Source organism: Trachurus trachurus, assembly GCF_905171665.1.
Source record: "Trachurus trachurus genome assembly, chromosome: 20".
Taxonomy (NCBI): domain Eukaryota; kingdom Metazoa; phylum Chordata; class Actinopteri; order Carangiformes; family Carangidae; genus Trachurus; species Trachurus trachurus.
In genome coordinates, this window is record NC_139911.1 from 17,844,295 (window position 1) to 17,856,988 (window position 12,694).

General features: G+C 47.3%; 1 protein-coding gene across 1 annotated transcript in view; it reads left to right on the plus strand.

The window, feature by feature from the left end:
- Window positions 1–11,656, plus strand: part of LOC311003835 (cadherin-12-like) — a gene marked incomplete at both ends in the record, with an annotated part of 70,311 nt that extends 58,655 nt beyond the window's left edge. Inside the window, 3 exons of the mRNA XM_083995722.1 lie at window positions 6,666–6,786; window positions 8,167–8,418; window positions 11,145–11,656. Coding sequence (XP_083851848.1) covers window positions 6,666–6,786; window positions 8,167–8,418; window positions 11,145–11,656 — 885 coding nt within the window. The remainder of the gene's footprint in view (window positions 1–6,665; window positions 6,787–8,166; window positions 8,419–11,144) is intronic.
- Between the last annotated feature and the right edge of the window lie 1,038 nt (window positions 11,657–12,694).

Genomic DNA, 12,694 nt, shown 5'->3' on the forward strand with positions numbered 1-12,694 from the left:
ACCACCACCACGAAGTCACTACACTGAGGATGAAGACGAGTGGCAATATACAGCACCACGAGCACCATCATATCCCGTAAGCCAGGCCTCGTACTCACCACCACGATGGGTGACAAAGGATAGGTGGGACACCACCAAAGAAGAAATGAGGCTGGAGATGGAATACCTCCGTCGCCGGCAAGACGCCTTGCTGTTAGAAATGGCGAGGATGGAAATGGACCATGCTGATCATCGGACCCGGTCCAGATATGACAGAGAGGAGCCGTCATATCATTCTTGGTCCTCCTCCACACAACCAGTCCCAGCTCCTCGGCAAGGTAAGCAGGAGGCAAGGACAGAGCTAAGCCGACCTATTCCAGCCCCACGAACCAAGAGACCCAACGCTATCCCTGCACGCTCAGGCAGCCCTGTCTCAGAAACCGGACAACCGGAGCCAGTAAAGGATAGGTCATCCCACTACCATCGGGACTCCTCCAATTCTCGTCTATCCAGTGCTGATCGTTATAGGCAGGAAACACCCAGACGGCGAGACTCCGCTCACCCTCGCGACTCTCATCGCTCTTATCGCCAAGAACGTTCAGTGTCCCCCTCCCACCGTGGGTGTTCCCAGTATCGATCGCCAAGTCCCCCATCCCAGAGTAGCCATTTGAGGCTGTATAAGGGACCCACTCCAAGCATACCAGACTTCACTCAACCAAATCCCAGAGAATTCTCACGGATGAAAATTGCCCTGGAAAACCTCCTCCCCGACGACGCCAATGAGAGATTCAAATTCCAGATCCTTACGGATCATCTCAAGGTAGAAGAAGCCTTATTGGTAGCTGACTCCTACTGTAACTCAAAGTATCCTTATTCTGATACGATGGCCGCTCTCGACAAGCAGTATGGGCAACCGCACCAGCTGGCCCTTCAGCGGATCGCTGAACTAATGGATGGTCCGAATATTGCCAGTGGTGACATCAAAGCCTTCAGGCTGTTCGCTCTGCGGGTGCGCTCACTAGTGGGACTGTTGGAGCAGCTGGGCAGGAAAGGTAAGGTGGAACTTGAGTGTGGATCACACGTCTCCAGACTCCTGGGAAAACTCCCCCATGACTTAAGATCCAGCTTCCGCCGTTTCATCCATCCACTCCGGACGCCCATTCCCACTCTGCTTGATCTGGCAGACTGGCTGGAATTTGAGATTCAGGTACAAGAGGATAACACAAGGTTCACTAACAGCGCGAGGAAGGAGCCCCAGGCAAAAGGTCGAGATCAGAGAAAGGAGCTCAAGCATGCTGTCCGGGCAACCACTGTACTCCTCGGCACAGAGACAAAGCCGCCAGGTGCACAATCAAAAGCTCCTGCCACTAAAGACAAAGTCAAAATGTACTGTCCCTACTGTGATAACGGGAACCACACGCTCAATACTTGCTCCAACTTTCAGCGGTTAACTCGTGAGCAGAAGGAGAGCTGGGTTAAGGAGAAGAATGGATGCTGGCGCTGTGGTCGAGACCATCACGCGCGGGAATGTAACCTTAAGATGCGATGCAAAACCTGCAACCGCCGACACTTAATGGTGCTCCATGAGGTTTCTGATAGAGTTCCCGAAAGGCCGGAGAAATCCCAGGATCCCATTGAGGCTGCCAACTCTGTCCTACTCAACACGACCAATGAAGTGCTGTACGTTGACAGGCCGGCTGCAGGTCGCAAGGTTCTCTTGAAGCTCAGTGAGGTCCTGCTGAGGAATGGAGACAGAACCATGGAGGCTTTTGCGATCCTGGACGATGGATCAGAACGCACAATCCTCCTCCATGCAGCTGCACAGCAACTTGGGCTCAAGGGACAGTCAGAAGACATAACCCTCCGCACAGTGCGACAAGAACTACAGGTTCTTCATGGGGCGGCAGTCTCATTCACCATCTCTCCTGCTACAGAACCTAAGAGACTGTACCACATCCGGGGAGCATTCACTGCGAAACAGTTGAGCCTTGCCAAGCACACTCACCCTGTTAGCGCCTTGCAACGCAAGTTTCGCCACCTGCAGGGACTGCCATTGCAGCACTTTGTCGAGGCCCAGCCATTGTTACTCATTGGATCGGATTACCCCCACTTGATAACGCCAGTGGAACCAGTCCGTCTTGGACCACCTGGAGGGCCAGCCGCCATTAAGACACGCCTTGGATGGACGCTGCAGGGCCCCGCGCAGGAGTTAAAGCATGGTTTCACCGAGCAGCAGTGCCTTTTTACATCCACTCTCCCCTCATCTGCGGACCTGTACAGTCAGGTCGAAAGACTGTGGCAGATGGATGTGTTACCATGGCGTAGTGAGAAGGCTAGCGTCAGATCACGTCAAGACCAGGAGGCCATAGACCTTCTCGAGGCCAAGACTGTGAGGGTCGAGGTGGACGGCGTTCGACGATATGCAACCCCCCTCTTGCATGCCAAGCACATGCCTCAGCTACGAGCTCCAAAGGAAGCCGTGCTCCCACAGTTAAGAAGCATTGAGAAGAGGCTTGCTAAGGCACCTGATCAAGCAGAAGCCTACAAGGCTGAGATCCAGAAGCTGGAGCAAGCTGGCTATGTGGTCAAACTGGCACCTGGTGCTGAAGAGGATACAGCTACTAGCTGGTACGTCCCACACCATATGGTGCAACATAACGGCAAGAACCGCATAGTGTTCAATTGCTCATTCCAGTTCCGAGGAAATAACCTCAATGAGCTCTTGCTCCCTGGGCCTACCCTAAGTCCGTCTCTGCTTGCAGTTCTCCTCAGATTCAGAGAACATTCGGTTGGGATCAGCAGTGACATCCGTGGGATGTTTCATCAGGTGAGGCTCCTCCCTGAAGACAGGCCACTGTTAAGATTTCTCTGGAGAGATATGAACCGCGAAGAACCACCCAGCATTTACGAGTGGCGTGTCCTCCCGTTTGGCACAACATCCAGTCCCTGCTGCGCAACATTCGCCCTTCAAAAACATGCCAGGGACAGCAGCCACCCGGGGGATGCAGTTGTAGAGGTGGTCGAAAGGTCCTTCTATGTGGACAACTGTATGTTGAGTCTGACTTCTGAGGAGGAGGCCAAAGCGCTTGTGGACCAGCTTCGGAACCTCCTAGCTGAAGGAGGCTTTGACTTGCGTCAATGGGCGACCAATGTCCCCTCAGTGATCCATCACCTCCCTCCTGAGGCAAGGTCAGACAGTGCTGAACGCTGGATTGCACAAGGGCAGGCAGACACTCAAGAATCGGCACTTGGGCTTCACTGGCACTGCCAGTCCGACACTCTGTCATACAAGTCCCGTTCTCCTGACTGTCCTGAGGTTACCATGCGCACCATCTACAAGGTCCTGGCTAGCCAGTATGACCCGCTGGGCTATATCGTTCCATATACCACCAGGGCCAAGGTGATAGTCCAGCAGCTCTGGGCAAAGAAGAGGGACTGGGACGACCCCCAGTTACCCGAGGATCTCCTCCAGTCATGGAGAAGGTGGCAGAGTGAGCTGCCAGACCTGCAGCAGATAGCCCTCCCTAGGTGCTACAGCAGTCAGGAGATGGACTCTCCCACCAGTGCCAGAGATATACACGTGTTTTGCGATGCGTCGGAAAGAGCCTACGGCTCGGTGGCCTATCTCCGAACAGAGGACCCCAGCGGCAAGGTCGAGGTGGCATTCCTGACTGCTAGGTCGAGGGTAGCACCGAGGAAGCAGCAATCCATACCTCGCCTCGAGCTATGTGCTGCACTTACTGGGGCACAGTTAGCTAAGGTGCTTTGGACAGAACTCTCTCTACCCATCCGCCAAACCATCTTCTGGTCCGACTCCACCACGGTCCTTACGTGGCTCCAGTCAGACTCGTGCCGGTTCAAGGTATTCGTCGGCACGAGGGTAGCAGAGATCCAAGATCTGACAGATCGCGATGCTTGGCGCTACGTGGACACCTTGAGCAATCCCGCCGATGACATTACTCGTGGGAAAACTCTTGCTGAGCTGGGAAAGCAGAGTCGGTGGTACCAGGGTCCATCATTCCTACAAGGGACTCCTGAGCAGTGGGCTAAGAAGCCAGTCACTCCACCTGCAGAAGGAGATGAGCTCCGGAAAACCCTTGTCTGTGGCCTCACCACTACTGCATCGGCTCCGGACAACCCAGAGGCTAGTCAGTTCACTACCTTCGGCGAGCTTCTGAAGGCTACGGCACGTTCTAGTCACGGGGCGGCTGAGGGAAGCCCCTCTGCCAGTGCCTTCAAGGAGGCAGAGATATCTCTTCTCCAGCAAGCCCAACAGGATTGCTTTGCCACTGAAGTGGCACAACTGAGAGCAGGAAAGCCAGTATCCAGTAGCAGTCGCCTGGTCACCCTTGCCCCAGAGTTCGATGATACTGCTCAATTGATCCGAGTGGGAGGTCGCCTGCGACACAGCACTCTGCTTGATCAGGATGCCATGCATCCGATCGTGCTTGACCCCCAGCACTGGATCACCAAGTTGATCATCAAAGACTTTGACGAGAAGTTAATGCACCCAGGCCCAGAGCGAGTATTCGCCGAAGTTCGTCGGAAGTACTGGGTCATCCATGGTAGAGAAGCTATACGACGTCATCAGCGAGGGTGTGCTGACTGTCGGAAATGGCGTGGAACCCCCCAAATTCCTAGAATGGCTGATCTGCCCCCTGCGAGACTGCGACTCCACAAGCCTGCATTTTACTCCACTGGAGTAGACTGTTTCGGCCCCTATGTAGTCAAGATCGGCCGCAGGAGTGAAAAAAGATGGGGCATCATCTTTAAATGTATGACGACACGTGCAGTCTACATCGATCTCCTCACCAGCATAGACGCTGACTCTTACCTGATGGCACTCCGGCGTTTTGTGGCTCGGCGGGGGAAACCATTTGAGTTACTGTCCGACCAGGGGACGAATTTCAGGGGAGGAGAACGAGAGCTGAAGGAGGCTTTCGCCGCTCTCCAGCCTGAAGTTCAAGCCCAACTTGCCAGCCAACAAATCCAGTTCGCCTTCAACCCCCCAAGTGCGCCGCACTTTGGTGGTTGCTGGGAAAGGGAGATCCGCTCCCTCAAGCAAGCTCTGCGGGTCACCCTAGGCGCTCAGTCAGTGACAGAAGAGGTCCTGAGGACGGTCCTCATCGAGATTGAGGGGATCCTCAATTCAAAACCACTTGGCTATACCTCCTCGGACATCAGTGACCCGGACCCAGTAACCCCAAATTCGCTCCTGATGGGGCGGCCAGACGCGTCACTCCCACAGGTTGTGTATCCGGAGTCAGAAATGTTGAGTCGGAGGAGATGGAGGCACAGTCAGTTGCTGGCAGACCATTTCTGGAGACACTTTCTGAAGTACTACCTGCCCGGTCTCCAAGCACGTCAGAAATGGCAAACAGAAGCACCAGATCTCCAGGTCGGCACCCCGGTCATGATTGTAGACCCACAGTTGCCCCGAGCGCTCTGGCCCGTGGGACGGGTCTCGCAAGTCCTCCCTGGATCAGATGATCGGGTCCGGACTGTGAAAGTACAAGTTGGGGACCGCAGCTACATGCGCCCAGTGGCTCGGATCATTCACCTCCCTGCACTGCCTGATTAGGATCTCCCCTAATTATAGGGCCTTTATGATGATGTGCAAATTTCCATAAGAAATCTGGGGGCGGCTGTAAAAAAGGCCAATCTACCTCATGTAATTTCTTACTTTTTGTGGTTAGCAGTTCCTTATTCGCTAACTCAGCTGTCAATCAGTTAGTACAGTCAACCAATCACGTTACACTCCTAGTTGTCTGTCCCCGCCCACCATTGCTGTCATCCATCTTGATCACGGAGACACACGGCGGCCATTACAGACATCAGAAGGGTTGAAAGTTTCCTAAAAGTGTTGTGCGTGCATGAAAAATGTAAGTAATAAGTTCTGGATATTTGTGTGTAATGTGATTACAGCTTTATGTTATGTAAATGTAAGTTTTGCTGTTATCAGTGATAGTCACGTTTTTGCTAGCTTAATTGCTATGTTTAGCTTACTTTATGCTAATGCATCCACATGCTCAGTTCATGTTAAAGATTAGGGAGATTAAGGGTCTTATGTCATTTCATTGCCTTGTTAATTTTGTTTCTTGCAATGTTTCATTGTATTTCAGAACCACACAAATCAATGCACTGTGGAAACTACCCTACATAAAAATTCTGAAACTCTACTCCAATCGTCTCTGTCTTTCACTGGACAACCGTCAGCGTGTCTGAGTTTGGCAATAATCAGCATTAAGTAACGGGTGAGAGCTACATAAGCTAACCGTACAGACGGGTGAGGGCTACAAAGGCTAACCGTATTTTTCATCTACACTCTGTGTTGAGGTGATCTGGAAATTCCAACGAGTTATTGATCGAGAGCTGAGCGACTGTATCCAAGATTTGACATGGAAAAAAATCACTGGCTTTGTTCCAGCACTGACAGGTCTTACACATGTCAGTTCAGGATGAATTTAATAATTTCATATTTCCTGACAGATCAAATCCTGGAATTTTATTTTCCATCAAAGAGAAGAATTTGTCACTGAAACTACTACTATATACAAAACCTTCCAACTGTGCAAATCAGGACTTAGGGGAGAGAACAGCAACAATGGAAAAGCAACACTTAACTACAAAAAAAAATGAAGTACAGCAAAATAAGAATCTCTTCCTTTTGTATTTATTTTTAACAGGTGATTCAAACCTTCAGCGCTAAAGACCAGGATCTCCCAATGTCTGGGCAACAGTTCGCCTTCAAATCGCCAAAGGAAGATGTAAAAACCAACAAGAATTTCACCATCCGGGACTTTGGAAGTAAGTGCTCTTCTGCTCTGACAACAGCTGTGTTTGGTGCCATGGTGAGTCAGTGGCGTGTGAGACCGAGTAGAGCCTGGGGATATCACCTTACCACAGTTTATGCAGCTTCATCCTTGAAAAATACTGAAACTACAACATGCTCAGGACTAATTATTAGCTGGGTGAACAGTTTTTTTGCTCCGAGCTGTAAGAGTGGCATGTTTCAGGCCTAAAAATAACCCAAGCACATGCAGTCAGACGTTGTCTTACGATAAGGGCATAGTATATGACACTCTGCGGCATGCAGTGGCCGAGCCCTTTGAAGTCCAACCAGAAAGACGGTAATGAAAAGTGGGACATGGCAGGATGAGGCCAGGGAAAACGAATGCATTCACCATTCTTGACAAGCCCCGGTCCGAACCTCTGATCCAGTTTTTACCTTTTGGACACAGTGTCTTGCAGTTTCCCGACTGCCAGGGGCCCTGCGAGCACACTCTCCAGATACAGGGTGAGATCTGATAGGCAGGGACAGGAAATAAAAACACCATGGGCGCCGCGAACAGGTTCAGCAAGAGAGGGAGAGAGCACAAACAGAATCGCTGTTGTGCACAACATGCAAGGTGTGCTAAAATGCCTGACCTCCTGTCAAGAAAATGTACCAGGCTTCGTCAGAAGAACAAACCGAGCTTGACAGGGGTCAGACAGTCTAGCTGTAGCAGACAGAACCAGGCAGGTCCAACCTGACATGTTCCCTCGCTCTCATATACATTGTCGACCCCTATTCCTCTTGCGATCCTCACACCTCCGGATGTCTTCCCAAGTTGTTCCCTTTGTGTGTTGTTATTTATTTATTTTTTTTATCTATTATCTTTCATTGCTAATCTGCTGTTTCACAGGAGTGATACTGCCTGCGCTAGGAGATAACAAAAAATAACAACAGATCCAAATAGTTCTCGCAGTGCAGGGAGATTGGGGAGGAAAATGCAGCGGTGCAGTGTTTCAGGGCAGTAAATGTTCTGGGTGTGGTTAAACTCCATCGCCTTTTAAAGTAAGCGGTGTAAAAATGGCGAGAGCTGTGATAAGCCATGTCTTTGATATGTTGCCGTTTTTCATCACATTCAGAGAGCCACATTTGCCAGAGGATCTCATATCAAACATGAAGAGTTATCAGACATTGAAACGGTTTATCTTTCTCATTCTTGGACCTACAGGCGTATCTCAAAGGATTGTCTGATTGATGTGAGGTTGTACCGGGAGGAGTATTTTCTGTGGCTTTGGTCGGAACACCTGTATAGATCAAGGAATAAGCACTTGCTACACTACTGTAAGCCTTTTCACACAAATTTAAAGATTCTTTTAATCTAAGAAAAAAAAAATTCTCTGTTTCCCTTCTTCTAGATAACACAGCTGGGATTGTGACAAAGCGGAGTGGCTTCAGACGCCGTTTACAGGAGATCTACTTCCTCCCCGTGGTGATTGAAGATAATGGCTACCCACCTAAGAGCGGCACCGGCACCCTGACCATCCGCGTTTGTGGCTGTGAATCTGATGGATCCCTCTTAACCTGCAGTGCAGAGGCCATCTTTCTCCCCGTGGGCCTCAGCACCGGAGCTCTGATCGCCATCCTTCTATGTATCATCATCTTGCTAGGTGAGACCTGCTTGTCTCCTGCCATGTAACAGGTTTCACGTTAGCACAGTGCCACTGATAATCATTAAGAAGACAGGAGGCCCTAACCCTGATAGTTAGATATGTTGCCTTAAACTACAGAAAAAAGCTGGTAGGTGATGTCACCACATCTATTTTAATCCTTTCCTGGTGCAGTTTTTAAATTTTGCTAACCTTGAAATATCATCGTTGAAATTATAGCCGTGACATTCAACTGAGTTCATAAAGCAGAAATATACATCCACCTAAATGCACAGATAAACGGGCAGATTTATTTCCACTCAGTTATGTTTGACAACGACTCTTTCCAAACAGACGAGCTGACCATCGGTTTGGCTGCGCATCTCTGCTGGAGAGTCGGTAGATAATCACATAACCCATATGATTTTGGTCATTCAGTGAGACATTTGAGATTGGAGGGAGGGACGCTTGGCTCTATAAACTAAATCCAATTTGGCTGCCCCGTGGCCGCTTCCCAGGCTGCAGCTTTTACATTTCCCACAAGGTCATAGTTGTAAAACTCCTCCTTAATTCCCCGCTATTAATGTCCAAACTCATCTGCATAGCAGGGAGGACGTAAATGTGGGTTTATGGCATCATTTTCTGAATTATGAATGTGGGATGGAAGGTTGTTAAAGAAGTTCCCATTTTACAGTGGAAGTCAAGGGGAGCTATGACCTTTTGAATTGAGCTGTATTTACTTTTCTCTATCCTTCTCTATTATATGGTTTAACAGGGAATCATCCATGAAATTGCTGCCACGCTTCAACATTAATCCCTTTTCATTCATATTCATATTCATTGTTTTATATGTGAAGGGACATAAAAGCACACAGTTCAGAGTGGAGCCGTATCGGTGTGTTGACTTCATCTGAGAAAAAAAAAAAAACGTTCTTCAAAGCTCAGAGTTGACTCGCACCCAGAGCTGAGCCTGGCGCCAAACAGTCATGCTGTCCCTGAGCAGTGAAGTGGCAGAGCAAATCAGAACTCACACTGAGAACATTTCCATAGAGCCACTTCGTTCCTGTGTAGGATTTGTCAGGATGACCCAGTTGTAGTAGTTCTCTCTGTGCAGGGGAATGATGAGGTAAATTAAACAGACCGCCACAGAGACTTTCATCTGCATTGCTGTTTCCTCCATACTGATACAGTATGGACTGGTGCACCCTGTGAGTCCAGCCAATGTCCATCCTATACTGTATATCTGCCTGTTGTTGAAATTTAGTTTAGGCGCCACTGGGGGGAGCTGGCACACTATCACACTACACACAGGTAGATACAATCACCAGGGAGTGAAGGAAGGCGGAGAGGAAGTGAGATACAGAGAGGATGAAAGTAAGAGACCTACTCAAGGCTTTTTTTTTCTCCAGTCTGAATATATTTATTGGATTCTTTCATTTGAATGATTTCAGTTTTATCCTGGCCATTGCTCTTCCTCCAAGATGCAACTGTATATTAAAAACCCAGAGGAAAAACACATATTTTACTGAGTTTTTCGCTAGGCAGACAGAGAGAGGGACTCTCAGGGAGACAGACAGGGGGAGACAGATTGCACTGACAGGAGAAAGGGAGAGCAGGAAATTTATTGTAACGTTACGTGTTGGAAACCACACAGTGGTACTACAGTGCCCGAAAAATGCAGAACCTGACGGAAGCTTTAAAAGGAATGTGTGCTCAAACAGTAAACTGTCGCTTTGGGTCTACTCTCAGTGGTGCACTTTTACCTGCAATGGTGTTTCCACTACTTGTACTCACTGAGTATGTATTTCTGCCTGTGCAATTATTTGCTTCGTGCTACAAAAGCAATTCAAATCCCACGAGGTATTGATTTGCAGGTCAGAATATGTCAAAACATGAAAACCAAGTGATATTTTTCCCCCAGATGTCCAGATTGCTCGCTTTGTAACTGTTGCTTCAAAGAGGTTCTATTTACTCTACCTTTACAACTGAAATAATATTAAATTGAGGGCAATAGTTGACCTTCAGTAAGCCTACAGCTCTGTAAAGCTGTATGTACAGAACCAGTAGTGCTTTGAGCTGATGCTAATGCCCGCATTCTAATGTACTTAAGATGACACAGAAGCATTCAGCATCTTGGTTAGTTTGTTAACACACTTACATTTGCTATTTATATAATTAGTGCTAAACACCTGAAGCTAATGGGAACATTATTAGTTTTAAGCTTTTTAAGCATTAGCCTGTGGAGCAGGATTAGGGTTTATTATTATTATTATTATTATTATTATTATTATTATTATTATTATTATTATTATTATTATTATTATTATTATTATTATTATCATCATTATCATTATCATTATTATTATTATTATATATTTTTTAAAGGGGGTTGACTCGTCTTAGTTTAAAGTCAGGAAGGACATGGACATATAAATGCCATGGCAAATATTTCAGTAATTAGGTATTTAATCATTAATTGTAAAGACATTCGACAAAAAGCAACAAATGGCAACACAATGGTGGTGTTATAACAAATCTTACTCAAATCAGTGGGCTTCATGAATAACTGCACAGAACTGGCATTGCCATCTCTACAGCCATGCTGTTGAACATCTATACAATGTCACCCAAACACCTCAACACCTTTTACCAGCACTGTGATTACCAGGGTCTTCACCTTCTTCAGAGGTATAGTGCACACAGTTGTCAGTGGTCTAACATATAATTCTCTCAATTTGTTTCCCTAGTCATTGTGGTCCTCTACGTGGGCTTGAGACGGCAGAAGAAGAAGGAAACTCTAATGTCCTCCAAAGAGGACATCCGGGATAATGTCATCCACTATGATGACGAAGGAGGAGGCGAGGAGGACACCCATGCATTCGACATGGGGACGCTCCGCAATCCCAAGGTTGTCAAAGAGAACCTGTTCCGCAGGGACGTCAAACCCGAGCTGAAGAGAGATCGCAGGCCGCCTGCCTCTCAGGACAGCGCCGACATCCGAGATTTCATCGACCAGCGTCTGAAAGAGCACGACGTGGACAACTCAGCCCCACCGTACGACTCCCTGGCCACGTACGCTTACGAGGGCGACGGCTCCGTGGCCGAGTCGCTAAGCTCCATCGAGTCCCTCGCCATAGACCTCGAGGAGGACTATGATTACCTCAATGACTGGGGGCCTCGCTTTAAGACATTGGCAGGGATATTTGGGGAACAGTCAGAATCTCAGTCGGACTCAACAACCACAGAGAACACACATTGATGTTATTCACAGACTCAAAAAGCAAGTATGTAACAATGTTCTTTTTGGTTGGTGACACACAACGTTTCCAGCATTGTTTTCCTCCCATGTTATCTGTTGTCATCTTTGTCCAGCTCACTGTTTTCTTTCTCTTTTTTTATGTGGTACTTTACCATGCTCAGTCCCAAAATTGTAAAAATCAAGGGAACATATGGTAACATGATTAGATGAGCAAGGCAGCCATTCAATTGTCACTAAATTGAATGTTGTTTCATCTTAAAATTTGTTTCCTCTTGGGGAATACCGATTAACACGGAAATGTTGTCATTTCCTACAACATCCTTAAAAGTGCCTCAATATAATTGTTCTCTTTCACTTGCTATTTCATGCCACATATCCAGTGTTGCTCCTTAGACCCTCATAGGTTACTGTCAGCATAGAATACTGTGCTATGAATGGCCCAGGCATCTACCAAGACCAACATCAACTCTGTGGGACAATGAAGTGGCCTGAGTTTGGCCAAAGATGTTTTGAATGTTATTTATTGTTCTATTTATTTATTGGCTGATTGAGTTTGATTAGATTTTTTTGTGTATTTATCTATTTATCTCTCAGTCATCAATCTGTATTTTTTATTTTTGGAGACACTCGAGTAATTTTGTAATTAATGAAGGCCCACATGAAAATGTATGTTTCTGTTAGGTGGGTCCTGTGAATAGACTTGTACTAGAGTTGTAAAAAGATAAATTAGGGCTAAATACTGCAGTTCAGTCATGTAATAAACACTGTTTTTCTTAAATAAACCACACTTGGACAAAATCCCTTTCAGTATTTACTTATTTGTATCATGCCTTATTTATAAATGACTCATTTACTATAATAACCCAAAGTGTCTGCACCTATGTTGGTTAGTCAGTGTCAATGGGCCATAAGATTTTAGACCTAAAACTTGTGAACAGGCACAAGAGGTTTAATAATTAGACATGTAAATGGCACTCTTCATCTCCATCTTCATATTATTAATCATGTTAAACCAGGGAACACAAAGACTTTTGACTT